This window comes from Borostomias antarcticus (assembly GCF_949987555.1).
Source record: "Borostomias antarcticus genome assembly, chromosome: 21".
Taxonomy (NCBI): Eukaryota; Metazoa; Chordata; class Actinopteri; order Stomiiformes; family Stomiidae; genus Borostomias; species Borostomias antarcticus.
In genome coordinates, this window is record NC_140254.1 from 1,133,497 (window position 1) to 1,152,783 (window position 19,287).

Sequence of the window (19,287 nt, forward strand, 5' to 3'; positions counted from 1 at the left end):
ACTTTTTCTGTTGCCATTATTACACTTGGACCCAGCCCTGAATTTGTGGCCCAGAGGTGGAGTGCCTTTGGGTTATCCTAAATTAAATTGACCAATTGTGCTGTTGTTTAAAGTGGCGGCCCCCAACCTTTTTTGCACCAAGGACTGGTTTCATTACACACTATGGCTGCATCCCAAACGGTAGGCAGCTGCCTGCTGCCTTGCTGTCTAGTGAGGCTGTATCCTTTGGAGGTAGCGTTTTTTTCTGAAGTTGCCTGGAAAGGAGTCTGAATTGAGACGGACTGTTAATGAAATTCAAGTATCACCAATGTGTTACCCCCAATTTGTTTCTTTCTGTTTTCCTACTTGATTGATGTTCTCTGAGTTTCTCTAAGTTTATTGTTTTACAACCTCTGTGAAACTTCCTTCTCATCCGTTCCCAGAGAATCAGTCTGTTTATAAACACCATTTGCTCTGTGACATCACTCCCCTATACCCTTTGTCTCTGAGTGCACGTCACTTCCTCCATACCATGCTATAAGAGATTCTGCACGGTTGAGTCCCAGTACTCTGATCGGAGGATTGTCTCTGTTTGAAACCAGCTTGAATTGACCACTCGCGTGTTCTTTTGATTCTCTAACTTAACCCAGTTAGATTTTCATTCATAGGACTTCCAAGGAAGCAATGCGTAATGATGTCATGATGTCATGTTGCTATATACCTGGCGGTCAATCATCACATTCTGGAAAAAGTGTTTCCTGTGTAACAGAACTTATCAGTTGGCAAAACGAAAAGCCGACAAACTGGTTGTTATGCTGGTCAGCTAACGTGTTCCCAAATAAATGCTTGTCTAATAGCCTACGTTTGACTGCCTGTAGCCATCATGAATCGAGATGAAGGAACAAGTTCGTTTTTTGTATCCTGGTCTTTTAACAACTGCTAAGACAACAATATAGTAAGCTAGTTACTTTAGCTAGCTAAAGATATTGGTCCCCAAATCGTTTTACAACTTGTTTAGCTATTTGTTCTGATGTTTCTGTCAAACCCTGCAGGTATCTATGTAACTAATGTAGCCTAGCTTAGCCTACAGAAGAGGAAAACAAATGTCAGATCAGAAATATTAATGGATTATTTTGATTAACTGGATACATTTTGGGAATCTACATGGTGACATTCTCGCCTGAAAACATATTCAAACTTCATAAAGTGATATATTAACAGTCATGGAGACAAAATTACTCTCCAAAATTGCTCTTTTGGTCGGAGTAGTGGAGCGGGCACATGGGATTGTGGGAAATTTTGACCAATGAAGGATACATCTGTGCTGCCTTCAAAATCTGCCCAGTTGGAGGCACCTCAGCAGGCATCATATTTGTGAATATTCGATTGGGACATGACTTGATGCCTCCCTGCCTCCGAATGCTGCCTAAGTAGGCAGCATTTTAGTCGTTTGGGATGCAGCCATATGTCCACGGACCGACATGGGGACATCGATTAGGCTTAGCCTTTATATAGTATTTAGTATAACATTAGCCACTTTTTTTCATATCAGTTTAATTTAAGTAGGCCTGTTAGTGCTAGAATAAAGTTTCAGGAGACCCTGCCTCAATTTTACTGCCTTTTCTTTTCTTTTCTTTTCAATCAAATTCTCTTGTTGATCGTGTCATGGCAGTCAACTTCAGAACCCCACACAATGGAAATTATATAATTACACAATCAAGTTCAGGTGCGTGTCACAAATTGCACATTAGGTCATCAGTTTCACATAAAAAGTTTTTGCTGTCTCGAGGTCATCAATTTAACATAGAAAGATAAATATGTATAAACATAATATTAAATCAGGGGAGCAGCAGCTCATCTGCATTTAAGAAACTGAAACGACTTAAACAGGGGTATGCTAGATTGCTTATTCCAAGTAGTATTTTGAGAAAAAATATTGAGATACAGTACATGTTTTGGGAACCCCAGAGAAAGGAATAGGGGACCTTTAACAAAATAATTTGACCTATGTATGTAGTAACACAAACTGCATTTATTCATAAAGTAATGAAAATAATAGTTTTAGCACTATTCTTATGCTCCAATGTTGACTTTTACTGGACAGCGCTTTGAGCCCCTGCTTTTCGTCAGGTCATCTAACAAACAGTGTGTGTCACACCCATGAACATAGATGACCACAGGTTGTGTGTTAAAGTATATTCTAGTAAAGGTCAACACTGGAGCATACTCTCTTCATTATGATTACCTAACCCAGCACCCCGATAAGTGATATGTGTATCTTTTCAACGTTTCCTGTTCATAAAGGAAGAAAGGCAAAATGTAAATAAAGATTTCTGGTCATCTGTGACCCATGCTGTACATTAGGGGTTTGCATAGCTTGTGCATCAAAGGGTTAACAGTGTAACTTTATACCAATGCTTGAGGACATGTGAAAGATAAAACACATTGGAGACATAATCACTGTAAGACCATTGGTTTAGAGAAACATTGTCCAGAAGTCAAAATAAATGATATATACAAGAATGAGGGTTTTGTTGTTGTATATGGGGGGAGGTTTGTTTATATTTATAAATTACTATCATTAGGCTGCTACAGTAGTAGTTAGGAAGGGTTATCATACCAAAATATAAACTAGAGACATGTTAGACAAAAAATGAATTCTTTGGTCACCTAAGCCGGTACCAACATTTGGATTGGCCCCTGGACTATTAGGGATAGGGGGCTTCTTAAAATCTTGCTGCTGCGAGTTGATTTTTCTTCCTCTTGTAGCATCGATCGTAGATGATCTTACAGACTGCATAGATGGGGATGGTGAGACTTGGTACACCAGCTAAGAGGAAGATGATGAACTTGACCCAGTCAGGAAATGTCTTGCTGTCTAATTGCGGGAAGCTCTCCTGGAAAGTTAACAAGATAGAACATACACTCTTGTTTATCCGAATGTAGAAAAAAAAAGATTTATTGGGGAAAAGTGTTCCCAGTAATGTTTGGAACTGACACGGCTAACAACCATAATCTAAAAACATCCATTGTCAATTCGTGAGCTACTTCTACACTAAAGCAAATTAGGTTGTTTTTCAGAGGGTTGGTCTATTGTTAGAAAATATTATTTATACTGTAGCTACCTTTTGTTTTTAGAATAGAGTAGCAGTTGTCTCTCACACATCAAAACCCAACTAGCTAGCCGTCTATTATAAGTACAGGTGAATGTTCAGAGGGTTTAGTGACTGATCGTCCGTACCGATTGGGGATCCCAGGACCGGTAGGTGAGCTCCGCGCTGACCAGGGCTGCCAGGTAGAAGAGGAAGATGACCAGGATGATGAGAGGACTGATGAAAGACCAGGTGATCTGCCAGAAGATGTTTGGCCTGTGTCCAATCATGAACTCCAAATCCTTATTAAACCTGAGGATGTAGCACATCATTGGATCACTGTTGGTGAGCAATCAAGCAGAGCAGGGCTTGTCTATAAATAATGTAGTAAAACTGATGATTAATGTTATTTCTCAGAATGATCAAAATGCCACTGAGTAGTCTAGACGTTTATACTTTAGATTGAAAATGCATTATGCTTGCTGAAATCAAGTTGGTCTGTCATGTTTAATTCTTAACTATAACTAGAAATCGTGCTCCACCCATGAATGAATGTCGTGGCTTTGTGCTAGCAAGACATGTTTGGGATTGCTGCATTAGACCGAGAGCTTTATGCCAGTCCAGACCCTGTGACTATATGACCTTCTCACGTCGAGATATGGCCGTTTCAATCGCCCCCATTGACAATTAATGGGTGGAGATTTTTTGCTTCTGAGCCCAAGTCCAAAAAATGAATTGAGGTAAATGGGCGGCTGTGTTTGGGCAGCTCTGTGGCGCCTCCCTCGGGTCACAGCTGGCGGGGGGCGGTCGGTGCAATCCGGGCTGTCCCCCTCACACCCCAGTCCAAACCGTGTGTCTCTAGCACCCCAACACCGAGAGCAGGCTATGTTTTAAGTTTTGTTTTAATTTGTGGATACACCCAGTAACAACTGTACCTATTTGATACAAAGATACAACAACTAACCAACGTCTTGTTGCTCTGATTGGTTATAGATCCTTCCAATTACGTTCAGAGGCATTTTGGTCTTCAACCGTTGATAACGCCCCGGAAAAAAAAACAAAAAAACTCAGCATGTCCAGACCCTTTGCATTTTTGCGAATTGGGTCTGGCAAAGCCAGCCTAGAGATATGGATCCGCTCCAAAATGTAATGGGTTCTAAGTTGGGCCATGCTACACCCCTCCATCGCTGGGGCTGAGGTAATGAAACAGTTTCATTCACAGAGCCACAAGTACCCCCCCACTTTAGCCCTATCTTTGTAGTTCTAGGCAAGTTGATAACAACTCTGATATTTTGCACATATGAACTTTGTAGCAACATTGTTCACTGATAGACGTTGGACAGTATTGTGTGTACGACTGATTTAATGAGACAAATGATACAGAATTGCTAATAAACAGTCTTATTACAGCTTTCACTTATTGTTGATGGGCAGAGTAGCCATCTTAATTGGCGTCAGTAGCTGACGTTGATGAATTCAGCTGCGTTTCATACAAATGGAACGTGGCATGAGTTTACTTCCACAGTAGCTGCGAGACTACGACTGACTGGATGGGCGTGCTCAGATTAGAAATTGACAAGCAAGCCATTCTTACTTTTAGTTTGAAACCCTGCTGTCTTCTGCTACTGTACCTGTCTAATCCGTAGATGTAAACCACAGCGATCATCTCAAAGAAGGAGATGATCAGAAGGGGGATGGAGCCGGCAAAGTTGTCGAAGAGGGTGAGCCAGTAGCTCCCTGAGCTCTGGGCGAACAGCAGCGAGAGAACGAAGCCCACCAAGCAAACAATAGCTGAAACGCAGAGGAGACACAAGGGTCCACAGTACAAGCAAGAAACATCCTTTATTCCAACACATCTGTGAACTCTACACTCAGAACTCTATACAGTATGACACAGGAACAGGAAACATGATCGCTGTGTCCCTGTCTCTCATGTGGATGGCACAGGTATCACGTGTGGGTACAAATTGAATGTTTGTAATTGCAGTATGTCTGAAAGCAAATGCACCTTTAAAAATGTGCCCCACAATAGTTCCTTTATTTTCCCAGCCTTACTTGTGAGGACCTCTTTGCGCCAGTGTTTGGGGAAGATGCCCAGATCTTGAAGGGGTACAACCACTCCTTCGATGTTCCCGAACATGGTGGACAGCCCCAGACAGAAGAGCATGATGAAGAACAGGATGGACCAGAGAGGAGAGACGGGCATCTTGGTGATGGCCTCTGTGAACACGATGAAGGCCAGACCCGTCCCCTCCACACCCTGCAAGTACACATACAGCTGATACTCACAGGCTGCACTGCACATGCATGGAGACTCAAATCAGCTGATTATACTGCATCTACTGTGTATTGCTTGGAATTTTGGGGCCTCACAAAGCTCTCCGACCTTTCCACTAGGAGTAAGAAAAAACTAAAACAACCATTTGTTTGATTGTACTGGATATTTGGAAGCTGAATCATGATGGAATGTAGGGTCTATGGGTGTAGAGATTTATGGGTGTAGTGCATGATTGAACAAACTCTGGCTAGCCTACCTCACTGAGCAACTTCTGCATGTTACATGTCTTAATGTCCAATGATTGTAGAATATCTGGCTGAGTGTAGTTCAGACTGGTGAGAGTATCTACGTAGTTGGCCGCTGTGACGGAGCCGTCGGGCAAATCAAATGTATTCAGCAGTGCTAGTATATTTCTGAGGAAAAAATCAGACAAAACGAGACAAACAGGTTGATGGAGATTCTCAATTGAAAGTGCTTCATGGTCCTAAACTATGTACTGTAGCTACTTAATCTGTGTCTGTGAGAAATAACCTCACCAAAATGTTCACTAACACTAGAAGTCCTCTGACAGCATAGAGTATTTTGTGACTTAGACATGTTTGACAGACACTATGGAAAAGGAATACTGTAGTTCCAAAAATGAACAGAACTACACTTGGCTTCCAGACTCAAGCAAAAGCTCTAAAAGTATTCCTAAAATATTCCTAGGAAACCATACTCATTTGACCTTAAGTTATACCTGATTTCCTCCAAATATGCCAGAGTTAGCCCTCTCAGAACAAGTACTGTACACATGTAAACATGTTGTCCCCCACCCATTATGCATGTTCCCTTGTGGTATCAAGACCCTGCTTCTCATTAGGCGTTTTTATACAGAGATCCCACTATATTGCCCTATAGAAGACCCCTCAATTTTCTGTCTTTGTTTGTTTATAATGAACCAAAGAAAGACAGCATAATGTGTGATTTATATACCATGCCGGGAATGTGGAATCGAGAGGCATGACCCTTGGATGCAACATTCACTAGTTGTGAAACAAGTACATACACCTGTATGGTCAAAAGTCCTATAATTAATGTTGAAATACAGACATATCTAGCGCTACTAATGTCACATCATGTGTATCAATGATTGACCAAAGTAAGCTCTCTACAAACCATGGTAGAGTGAATAAGAGTACAATAACGTCTCCATCTAGTGGGCAAACGAGTCCATGCACCTGTATGGTCTAAAGTCATATAATGAATGTTGAAATACAGACATATCTAGCTCTACTAAACACCTCAAGCTCTACTCTCTGCGGATGTAGAAAGTACATGTTTTCCAGAGTAAACTTGTCTGAGACTATACTGAGACACCAAGCATAGTTGTTGATGTAAAATGTACTTGTCAATGGAAAAGTGCATTGGAAAGGCGCCTTTTGTGGTGGGTTCTGGTACTACGGGGGGACTGACAGACTCACTCACTCACTCACTCACTCACTCACTCACTCACTCACTAACTCACTCACTCACTCACTCACTAAAGTCCCCCCCCTTCGGCTGTTGCCGGGTGGGGGACAATAAGCCTGGAGTACCAACTTACCCATTTATGCAGTCATCAAACCTCTCTGTGGCCTTGAAGCCAATGATAGAATAGATAACTGTAGCAGCATAGACAGAGGTGCAGCCAGTGATCGTTGCAAGGATCACGGCATCTTGTTCACAGTTGTTGCTGTGTAGAAAGAGTTGACAAAACCAGTATGACACAACATATCAAACTATATCATTCCAACTGTTGATGTCAAATCCATAAGTAGTCAGAACATGTTTAATTTTCAGATCCAAGAAGTTCTTGTCCTATATCTTTGTGAACACTGTCAGATACTGTCCGTCAAGACCAGTTGGGCTGGGATGAATCTAGATCATCCGAGAAGTCTGTGCCAGACCTGAGCATAGACTACTTACTGAACAGGGTTGTAGCTGGAGAAGGAGATGAGACCACCCCAGGCCAGGCTGAAGGAGAACAATACCTGGGCTCCTGCGTCCAGCCATGTGGTAGGATTCAACAAGTGTTTCACCTGAAGGGATGAACATTAATACACATCAGTGCCCTGTGATACCCAAATAAAATGGAAAGAAAGTGTGATATTTCATCATGGTTCAGGTATGTGAATGGTTTGTGAACGCTGTAGAGTCAACCTCTCACATCTGGTGTAAAGAGAAACTTGATGCCGCTCAAGGCTCCTTTGAGGGTGAGCCCTCTGATTAGGAAGATGGTGAGGACCACATAAGGCAAGGTGGAGGTGACATACACAGCCTAGTAGACAAAAGTTAAAGAGAGAAAGGCTGATAAAGATTATGGGAACTTAGACACTTCTTAACAATTCAAGTCTAGCTCCCTCAACACTTCTCGTAAGCCTCCATTGATCACAACTGCTTGTCTAGATTTTGAGCAGTTTGAGCTGACCTATGGCAATACAATGTATTTACATAACATGTTGTTCATCTATAGATTACCGGGGGCCACAACTAACCTTTCCTGTAGACTCAATCCCCTTAATGCAGCACAAGCAGAGCACTGTCCAGGCAGCAAGGAGAGACAGCACTATCCAAAACTGTAGTCCTCCAGACTCCTCTATGGCTGCTGATGAGTTCAATGTCACTCTGTACCAGTAGTAGTCTACCGGAGAACTCTGAGCACACTCTGCCACTTGACCTACAGTGGGCCACAAGCACATTTGCAAATGTGTGTGTGTGCGTCCGTGCGTGCGTGCATTTATGTGTTTTTATCTGTGCATTGGTCCTCTATTACCTGTCCTATTCTCACTGAGTGGGCATTGACTCCAAGGCAGGGGGTCTTGGAAGGAGTTGAACAGGTACCACAAGGTCCAGGCCATGATAGTATTGTAGTACAGCGCCACTAGTAAGGACGCTATCATTGATGCAATACCTGTGCATAGGGCATAGAAACTTCTGAGCACATCGCAATAGTCCGTTTCTCAGGCATTAGACAGTCCTGAGCAGCATCCTTTTGATTCTATTAGACTAGACCTTGAAAACTGTGATTCTAACACAGCCCTTAACTATTGTACCGTAAATAAAATAAACATATGAATTGGCATGTGTATGATTTCCTTTCAGTTTGAAGTGGTTCATGAACTTACCGATGCCAGTGAGGTAAGGGTTGATAGCCCTCCAGACCCCCACACTGCCCGTCCTGAGGCGCTGGCCAATAGCAAACTCCAGCAGTAGGAGTGGGGTTCCCTCCAGAACTATCAGGATCAGGTACGGGATCATAAAGGCTCCTGGGAATACAACCAACACACTATGATATGATGAATGTGGGACAACCAAACTCTTATTGCAATGCCTAGTTTATCCAGTAGATGACACTCGGTTCCCATGCAATCATGAGAGTAGGGGTGAGTTCAATCTGAAAACGGTGTGCACCACTTTGCTATGGCTTCCGGGTTGAATGACATGTTTCCTCGAAACAGTGTGAAACGGTGTAGAATGGGCTTTGAGGTAGGTTTTCTCTTGTGTGGTGGGTGTGTCAGAGGTGTTACCCAATCAGCAGACTGATACTGTATATGAACCACGCCACGCCGTATCTTCTCAGCCGCCATACTGTAGGTGCAACGCTTGCGTAACACATGGTGTTCAACGCACCACCTTTCCCGTTTCTCAAAATGTTTTCTCAGGGATAAATTCACCATAGGGTTTGATTATTTGAATGAGGTTATATGAGCTAGGTTATATCTAAGTTATCACTGTTGTTAAATATGGGTGTTTGTGTGGGCGTCATTCATTTCCACGTCTCCTCTCCTATAGATTGAGACGTTCAGAGTACAGAGTTTTATTGTCTCACTCACACACCCAGACAGACTGGGCAGTTTGTGAGCAATGTATAGACAGCATTCATTGTTGAAATTATACAGTGGACTCCTTTTTATTCACACCCTTGATGAAGATGGGGAAAAAAACGAAATAAAATATACAAGTATTGAAATATATTTCTTGCAAAAACAAAATGCTGAAAATTCCAAACTCATCATACTATTGTTTTATTAATAATATTTTCTTCCAGAAAACACCCGGATCACAATATTCACATCCATATAGTAAGGGCATTTTATCAGATATTTGACAATCTGGGAACTAAATCGTTACAAATACATTTCTTCACCAATGTGTGAATTTGTAAAGGTGTGTAGTAACATGTATTAAAATGTTGAAATTCAACTCCTGCAGGAAACCTCTTAAAAAAACTGCTCAAAGTTGGGGTATCCGTAACCGATTTTCAAAAAATCTAAAATGTTTAATTTGGCCTTGAGTAACCAGTGAGGGGTCACACTAGGGATTTCCATGATTCTGAGTTTATTGCAAGCATTTATTTTTCACCAAAACCACTCCTTTGTGGAGAAACAGCCACACTCAATCCTGCATTGTTACCAGGATGCTGGACATCTTTGCAGGTGCAGGGCATCATCAATACGCCAAAGGTGCACGGCTGTACTGTCAACTCATGAAGCAACTGGAAACTTTGCCTGCTTACAAGAAGAGCTTAGAAAGTTTCACTGCCCATGGAAACCACGTTGTCCGTTACTCTAGCCATGATTGGTCTGGCACCTGGTGTGACATCTGTATCGAGCAGACATTAGTGAAGGCAGCCAAGTCAGAAGGTGGACTGAGCAGAGGGATGATGAGAAACAGTGATTCTGGCCACAAGTGCTGTGTGCTCACCCTCAACCACTTCTCTAGTGTAAACCAGTGCATGGAGGAAGGTGTCAAGAAACATGCTCCACTCCACAGAGACCTTGCCAAAACACAGATTAAGAGAGATGCTGAAGCGATTGAACTTGCCCTCAAATTGTTCAAGGAGAACAACCCATTCGACTACGATTGAGACAAGGTGATGCCTGTGTCTATCTCTACAGGATTCACAAGCAAAGGAGATGACCCAGTCAATGCTGAGAGAGCAGCTGAAGTAGGGAGGGAGATGCAGATCAAGCTGGATGGACAGTCAGTGACATTAACCATGGAAGTGAAGTCAAAGGTACAAGCCCTGTCATCACTCAGAAAGATTCCCAAGGTCAACGAGAAGAAGATTAATCTTGACTCACACAAGTTGTTCAACCGACTGATCATTGTTGCCCAACGGGATATGACAGTTGAGAAAAGTTTGGAGTATGAGCTGACTCCCTTCCCATTGTCCCTGTTCAGCAACAAAGATCAGAAAATGAACAAGGCAAACAAGGCCGGCTTTTCCAAGACTAGCCTGAAGGAGTTAACTGATCCGTTTGACCTCACTAACCAACCCTGCTCCACTTTGGTAGTTGATGGCGGATGGCTTCTCAAGTGGGAACAAGGTCAGATTTGGCAGGAGATTGCCAACTGTTAAGATTGCCAACTGCTACGTGCAGTGTCTTGGCCGTCGCTTTCAGAAGATCATTGTGGTCTTTGATGGCTACAGCAGATCGCCAAAAAGATCACGACCACATGCCCTCTGAGGATTCTGGCAAACCGACTATTCTGAGATTCTTTCGCCTGCCCCGGTCCTCCTGGTCATCCAGACGCTCCTGCATGGAGGCCAGGGCTCTCTCCAGGTAGGCAACCAGTTTCTCTGTCCCCGCTCCTATATCTTCCACTGCCAAGACGCGGCGCTCAGCCTCATCAACTCGCCTGACCGTGTCTTGCAGTTCTTTCGTGATGTCTCCCACTTTACGTAAAAAGTAGTCGAATTTGGCTTCTATCATGTCTGATATGTTTGTTGTGAGAGTGGTCATGGCCTGGTCCATCATTTGGCTTGTTAGCGGTTGATCCTCTGACACATGTTCTGCGTTGCCATCTTGCACCCCCTTGCCAGCGCTGCTAGCTACCGTGCTCTTCTTGTATTTTTTCTTGGATTTAGAGGACATTTTAACGTTACCTTTGCCCCAAAATTGTTCCAAGGACATAACATACACTTTCAATCGTGTTTTGTAGCAGTTGGCCTGCATTAACTATTCAAGTCAGGATATTAAACAACGAAATTCACCGAACGTGACTACTCGGTCCGCATCACCGGAAGTCCCGCCAGGAATCCTCTTTTGAATACCATTAACCGAAAAAGGCACCTTGAATTCGTCAAACCACAACTGAATTGTGAGCTGTGAATTGAAATGACATGATAAATAAAGATGGGTCTTGTCACCTGGACATATCAGTTCCAATGCTTCCAATGCTAATCCAGCACAATGAGAGCGGGATAGCCAGTTAGCTCATGAGCTCACAACAACTAGCAGCAGCTTCCATAACATTAATGGTAGCGGTCAGTGACTAAAGCAATTACACTGATGATTCCTGTAATGTTAGCTATTTTGCTGCAATTGGTTCAACTTCTGTTTCTGGATAAAAGTCATGACTTGCTGTTTTACACTTCCCTTTAGGTGGTGAATAAGTAGACCAAGACACAGTGGGTTATTTGGACATCTACTTGATTGCGTCAGCAGGTAGTAATGTTGTTTAGTTAAGTGTTAATAGGCCTTTTTATGCCTCCGCCAGGCGATACCCAATGTTTGTTAATGCAATATCTCGGGAACGCATTGACGGAATTTCTTCCCCTTTGATAGATATGTTCATTGGCACTGAATGATGAACTGCTTAGATCGTGGGGGTCAAAGGTCAAAGTTCAAGGTCACTGTGACCTCACAAAATATGTTTTTGGCTTGATGAACACAATATCTGAAGAAAGCTTAATGGAATTTGTTCATATTTGGGTAAAATGTCCAGTTGGACTCAAGGATTAACTGATTACATTGTGGGGGTCAAAGGTCAAGGGTCACTGACCTCACAAAAGGTGCTTTTGGCCTGCTGAACACTATATCTCAAGAACGGCTTGAAAGAATTTGTACATATTTGGCCAAAATGTCCAGTTGGACTTGGATTAGATTTTGGTATTCAAATGTCAAAGGTCAAGGTCACCATGACATCACAAAAGGCACTTTTAAACGCTAATGCTAGCTAGCTAACGATAATGCCAGCTAGCTAACGATAATGCTAACGCTATCTAGCTAATGCTAATTCTAACACTAATGCTAGCTTTAGATAACTAGCATTAGTGTTACCATTAGCATTATAGTTAGAATTAGCACTAGCTAGCATTAGCATTAGGGTTAGGTTAGCAGTTAGTTAGGGTTAGTTAGGTTAACTGCAACTTGCATTGTTGGGCGGAGGCATTTAGCTGCTACGCGGTTTTTCTAGTTTACTATGTATATATATATATGTATATAGGATCTTGATATGAAGATATGAAAGACCATAATTGTACTTACATTTTCATAAGAAACTTATAATAAAGCAATAATTAAACTGCTTTGTATTTGTAAACTCTGTGTATGTTTTTTGTAATGTTATATTCTGTATGTATTTAGAATTTAGTAGGAAAGGAAGACACCATTAGGGCTTAGTTTGGCTTAGTAGGGTTCATTTGTGCCAGTAGCCAAGTGGAACCTCCAATCTGGGCTTGTGTAAGATTCACACACAAACTTCACACCACCAGGTGGTAGTAGTCTGTATCATTAAGGGGGTAATGAATCCACCGGATGTACAAAATGTAAGTGGTTGCTACATATACTCTAGACCGTAATCTCTGAGAATGACCCATGTGGGAGTCCAATGCTCTGACCAGTACTCTACTTGTGGAATTTATGTTAGGGATAAAAAGGTAATGATCATGATGCTGAGCCCAGTTTCTTAGGTGAGAGGAGCTCACACGCTTTCCTCAGTATTTTAGACAGTATTAATACTTTTTAAACCCTTAATAAGCATAATTTGACCTTTCAATGCTCTTCACTTACATAAAGACAGTGAGTGTGTCGTCTCTGAAATAATAAAGAAATATAATGACAACTAACAGAAATACTTTGGAAGGAACACAGTCTATCTAAGCCTGTTGCTGCCCTCCCGTGGCAAAAACGAAACGGTAAATGCAGTCCATTGCCGGTACACTTTGCAGGCAAAGAACGTGGAATCATACTAACAGGACATATTTTTAAATAGCTTTTAAAAAATCCAGTGACAAAATTTCGTCCACATTGTGGCTATCCACTATACCACCAAGGATCTGGAAAATCTGCGGTGTCATAGTGTGTTTGTTTTGATGTTCTGGATCTGCAAAACACACTGTATTTCCTTAAAGATAAACAAAACATTTTGTTCTCATGGGATCTCTCCCGTCCATCTGGAAAAACATAACATTTACCTGCTAAATACATGTAAAGTATAGCCTATATATAATGGGTAATTACTGAGACACCTATACTGTAGATATAATTTCACAACAGGAGTATTTCAAATGTTTAATTACTGTGCATAAATTCAGTAACTGACATGGCACCACCAGGTAACCACATTTTTACGTATCTTCTATAACATCCAGTGATGCAAACATAAGTTGTAAAGGTACATACAATAGCAATATGCATAGCAAACATTGGAATTCTTGTCTTCGCTTGTCCTCAGTATCAGTGCTGATCAGTTCCTCATTCCAGTCCTAGGTACGCAGTTAGACATTTAAAGGCAATTTACTGTCAAACTAGCATTCTATCAGTATCACGCTCATCTACTTATCCCATCTGATCATGGATGGCAAGTATACTGTACAGTAGTATACAGTACTGCAGAGTGAGTTGTCTACTGTATACTGTAGACAAGGTGTTCAATTGCTCAAGTGTTGTCAGGTGTTGATTCAAGTGATAGTGTACAGTAGTGTAGAGTCAGTTGTCTATTGTATAGACAAGGTGTTCAATTGCTCAAGTGTTGTCAGGTGTTGGTTCGAGTGTACAGTGGTGCAGAGTAGGGCTGGGAGTCCGAACTTCGGGATTCGAATATAATTCGAATATTGACAGAAATACTGGTATTCGAACGAATATTAGGCAGCCCTTAATATTCGAACCTGTTATAGGCATAATTTTTTGTAAATGTGTTGGCTAGCAAACGTTGCTTTTGATTCAGATTCAGAGGGTTTTTCACGCCTGGTGAAGTTGCAATCGCGAGCTCATTAGCAAGGCTATTGGACACCTGGGCTCCTGTAGGAGGTGACGTTAGTTAGCACGCGTTCCAGGCAACCCGTAACTCGTATTTTTCCGACCTCCTACACGTGAAAATGCTCTGGAATGGCAGTCAAACCCGTAACTTCCCACCCGTGAACTCGTACAGATCGATGTAGGCTACTGCCATTCCAGAGCATTTTCACGTGTAGGACGTCGGAAAAACACGAGTTACGGGTTGCCTGGAACGCACCATAAACCCAAGCATGTAGTCATGCCTAAGCACTGACTAAACTCTTAGTTGCTACTAGTTAGTCGCATATTAGTTTGGTGTCTAATTTCGGTTGCACCACGGCAATTTAGGCGTTGTCTTAACTAGTAACTACTAACTAGTTACTAAAAAATAGTCGTTGTATGACTGTGACGGCAGGATCCAAATAGCCAATCGGTAAGCAAGTAAAAATGTAAACAAGGAGGTTGATCGCCCTTACCCAGCCCTTACCAAGGAGCTTGGGCCGTGTCCGAATGTCCATATTACATACTATATAGTACATACTGCAACTCGCCTACTACATGCGATTTAGTACATACCTGTACTACTCCACGAAAACATGTTTAGTATGCGAGATAAATGAAGCATGCTTCACGAGTCATCCAGTGAAAGCGACGGGCTCCGGCTCACAACAATATTGAGCTAGCCAGGCATTTGAGTTGGTCATCCAACACGCTCGATCCTCACCTTTCTGTATAATCCCAACTGTGAAATGGATGTGATAATAGTCCACAAAATATTCTTCCTTTGCCTCGTTTAGCACCAGCTGCAACTCTCCTCCAAATGCATTATCTCCGTTAGCAAGGCTAACGTTGCACTCGGTAGCTTGTGCTTATTATTATTATTATTATTATTATTGGGGTTGGTGCTTGTGCAGTGGAGGGGTTCTTTTGGGGGAGTTGGAGCCGTTGGATTGTTATGCTTAAATGATCCTAGCCAGCTAGTTTGATAACCTTCTTTGATTCAGACATAGCGTAGGCTGCCTGGTACCGTCCACTGACCAGTTGCTGGTTAACTATGAGAGGCAGGATCCCAGCCGACCGTTGCTTCCCCCCAACCCGCAACGGAGGGTTATCAGCTGGGCTGGGACTCCCCTCGCAGTTAATCTTGATATAACTAAGACATCTGATAAAAAAATCATTCTGAAAACATCATTGCTTATCGATATTGCCTATGATACAATGCCCACTAGTGGACAGAATGTGCACAACTTTATTTTAAAACCTAGGTAGGTCTTTCTGTAAGAATTTAATGGTAAAAAATATTATTAATAATAATTCGAATATATTCGAATATTATTATTAATAAATAAACGAACTTCGAATATGATTTTTGGGCAAAAGTCCCAGCCCTAGTGCAGAGTCAGCTATTGTATAGACAAGGAGCAAGGTGTCAAGTGTTCACTTGTTGGTCCAGGGGTTGGCATGTGTGCCATTGTTATGAGAGTGAGGGCCTGGACATCAGCGTTACGCAGCAGCTGACACCTGACTGGTGTTGCATCACAGTGTTCTCTGGCCTCAACCACACCAGGCATCCCAGCATCAAAGCTGCAATAGAACAGCAGGGGGAGAGTGCATTAAAATATTACCCACAAATAAAATACAACCATACCATGTCCATAAAATGGAATAGCTAATACATGACAATGATAATTACCTGAAGTGCAGGTAACTCTTAATGTTTGGGAGCTTTTTGAAATAGCTACTCAGATGCTGGTGCCAGTTGTAGCTTTCAACAAGCACTAAAATAACATTTATATAAAGTCTTTTTTGTGTCGCATAGACATACAGTACATTTCATCTGCATAATAACATGATATGGTGGTGAATAAAAACAGTGGTCAGAGCAGATTCCTGGTGCCACAGCACAGGTGGTGTTGTAGTCCTATCCCCCACTGAAAATATTGATCTAGTGATTAGTCAACCCATTGTTAATAAAAAACAACTACTAAGCTATCCCATAGGAATGAGCCTATAACAGAACCAGCTGGGCAAGATGACTTTACCTAACCTAGCCCTAATGATATTGTCCTGTTCGATTGCTGTGCAACATATCAACTGACCAGTTGTTAAAACTTATTTCACAACACTGGTTATGTAGCCAGCAATGTCAAATATACACTTGTGACACTTGTTTTGACGGTCTGGCACAATATGGTTAGCTACATTAGCTAGCTAACGTTAGCTAGTCACGAGACGTCCCAGTCAGCTGACGTAGCATAGCTTTAGATAATGAGTTTGCTTGCTATAATTAGTTGGGAGGCAAGGGTTGAGGACAAGGACTAGCCAGCTTGTAGTAGCTAACCTTAGAAAAGTGCAGTGTATCTCCAACTCCCCGGGCCTTGAGTTAGCTAGCAAACACTAGCGTGCTAGCTAGCACTAGCTAACGTTAGCTAGCTATAATTAGGCATTAATTCCTGAACTTAGCTTAGCGTGCAGGTTATGGTTTACTTCTCTGTTTACTTCAGATATTACTCATTACTACATTTCAACCAGACATCCCAGTGAAACCAGGTAGTCAAAATACTTACCTGATATAAAATGGGCACCGCAAACGCGGGCATTTCTGATGATGTCCTCAGTCCAGTCCGTACGCTTAATGGCTTGTAGCCACAGGCGACTTTGGTTCCTCTGAAAAGGCCGGTTTCCTCTTGAAACAAATAAAGTTTGAATCCACTAGAGCGCCGATTTGTACACCCGTAGACGCAACAGACAGACATCTTGACGGTATATAAAATACTAGTCTTTGCAATAAAATACGGCTCTTTAGTGCTCCTTGCTCTGAATTCGTCTGTCTCCCCCTGCTACTGTTTCAAGAATGCGCGCACATATTTGGGCTAACGTAGGCTGTAAAAGGGTCTAATCGAATATGACCCACGCTCGTTTATTTAGGGGCGGTGGCTCTACCACATAAATTCAATAACTGACATAGAACCACCAGGTAACCGCATTTTTACATAGCTTCTATAACATCCAGTGACAAAATACTGTCCTCACCAACGCTTGAACATGCAACCTTCGGGGTGTTAGTCAGATGCACTATCCACTTGGCCACCGCTGACCTGGGAAATCTGTGGAGTCTTTTTGTTTTGATATTCTGGGACCACTGCCTCTTGTGGTAGCAACATAGAACTGCAGGTCAACATCCCGACAGACAAATCGGCATTCGCTTTTCATAGAGCTGCAGGTCAACATCCCGACAGAGGCACAAATCGGCATTCGCTGTTCTTGGTGCGACGGCTTACGCCTCGCACAAAAATCCACAAATGTGAACCTCAGAATCTGAAGGAACTAGAACAATATGGAGGAATGGTTGACGACACACCCAAGAAGTTCCATAACCTTGTACGACACTACAGAAGGCAACTACCAGAGGTGTGGACTCAAGTCACATGACTTGGACTCGACTCGAGTCAGACTCGAGTCATGAATTTGATGACTTTAGACTTGACTTGACAACATGTCAAAAGACTTGTAACTCGACTTGGACTTTAACACCAATGACTCATGACTTCACTTGGACTTGGGCCTTTTGACTTGAAATTACTTGATACTTTCCGCCAAACCCAAATAAAAAGCATGCTATTTAGAAGCGGCAGGCGAATTGTCGAGAAGGATCCAGCATTTCGAACCGAGGCTCATTATCGTAAACAGTAGACATGATACATGTGCTTAGCGGCTATAATTATAACCTGGATCATCTCTTTAAATGGCCTCGAAAGGACTTGAAAGGTTAGGACTTGGGACTTGACTTGACTTCCCAGTGTTGACTTGTGACTTGACTCGGGATTTGCCTGTCTTGACTTGGCACTTGACTTGGGACTTGAGGACAACGACTTGAGACTTACTTGGGACTTGCAAATCAATGACTTTGTCCCACCTCTGGCAACTACATCCTGTGATAATGGCCAAGGGAAGAATCACAAAGTAAACAGTACCCCCCCCACCCTCCCCCCCTCATCTCCACCTCCCATTGTTCCCCCAGCCCCAGCCTACCTCCTCCATGGCTTTGGCACAGGTAGGGGAAGCGCCAGACGTTACCCAGCCCCACACAGAAGCCCACACAGGTGAGCATGTACTGGGCTTTGTTGTCCCATTTGGGCCTGTGCCCGGCCTCTTTTAGCTCTAGATTGTCCAGGTCCTGATGTGAGGGGATCCGATCATCCAGACCCGGGTTTGGCAACACCAGTCTCATGGTGGCGGGCTTGGGTCCTCTTCACCTGGAAAGTTCATAGGGTCAATATGAAAACATCAATACATGATAACCTCTCCAGCTTAATGACTTTTGTAGCGGAAAATCCAAAATGGTGCTTTCCTTGGCATTCATAGTATGTATGTGAGTGTCATGTGTAACAAAACATTTAGACTCTAGATTGACACTCAAAGAGCGCAGGCCTCCGCCCATGAATGCATGTGGTCAGCATGTAGTGACATTTAGTAGGGGGGATTATTCCAGAAAAATGACCTAATCGTTACGTGGCGGATAAAAGCACCAAATTTGATATACACCCTCTTTAAGATGTATCTAACAATTCCAGATGGGGTGTCCAAAAATTTGACCCACTAAAGGCTGTTTTTAGTGGAAAATCCTAAATGGCCGCCAGAAAAGACCTAGGATTGCTAAAAGGTTATATAATCCTGACAGTTTGAATTGTGCTGATTCGAACTTTCACATGTATAGTAAATAGACTAATATTAACATATTCACCCAAAGTAACCCATGAAACATGTCTTAAATACATTTCTACAGCTTAAAACACTAAATATAGGCAACAAATCAAAATGAGAGGACGTTCCAAATAAAACCTTTTCTGAGTGATATTTTAAATGTCATGTATAGATAATTGCTACAAAAACGAGAAGACACAAGGAAAGA

General features: G+C 42.3%; 1 protein-coding gene across 1 annotated transcript; it reads right to left on the bottom strand.

The window, feature by feature from the left end:
* Positions 1 to 2,705: 2,705 nt before the first annotated feature.
* On the bottom strand, positions 2,706 to 18,606 carry LOC311323314 (sodium-dependent neutral amino acid transporter B(0)AT1-like; the record flags this gene model as incomplete). Its single annotated transcript, XM_084455515.1, has 12 exons — positions 2,706 to 2,876; positions 3,221 to 3,383; positions 4,703 to 4,862; positions 5,127 to 5,331; positions 5,606 to 5,762; positions 6,935 to 7,063; positions 7,297 to 7,409; positions 7,538 to 7,648; positions 7,866 to 8,047; positions 8,144 to 8,281; positions 8,496 to 8,636; positions 18,408 to 18,606. 12 exons carry the CDS (start codon positions 18,604 to 18,606, stop codon positions 2,706 to 2,708), a joined length of 1,869 nt encoding a protein of 622 aa, XP_084311641.1.
* Between the last annotated feature and the right edge of the window lie 681 nt (positions 18,607 to 19,287).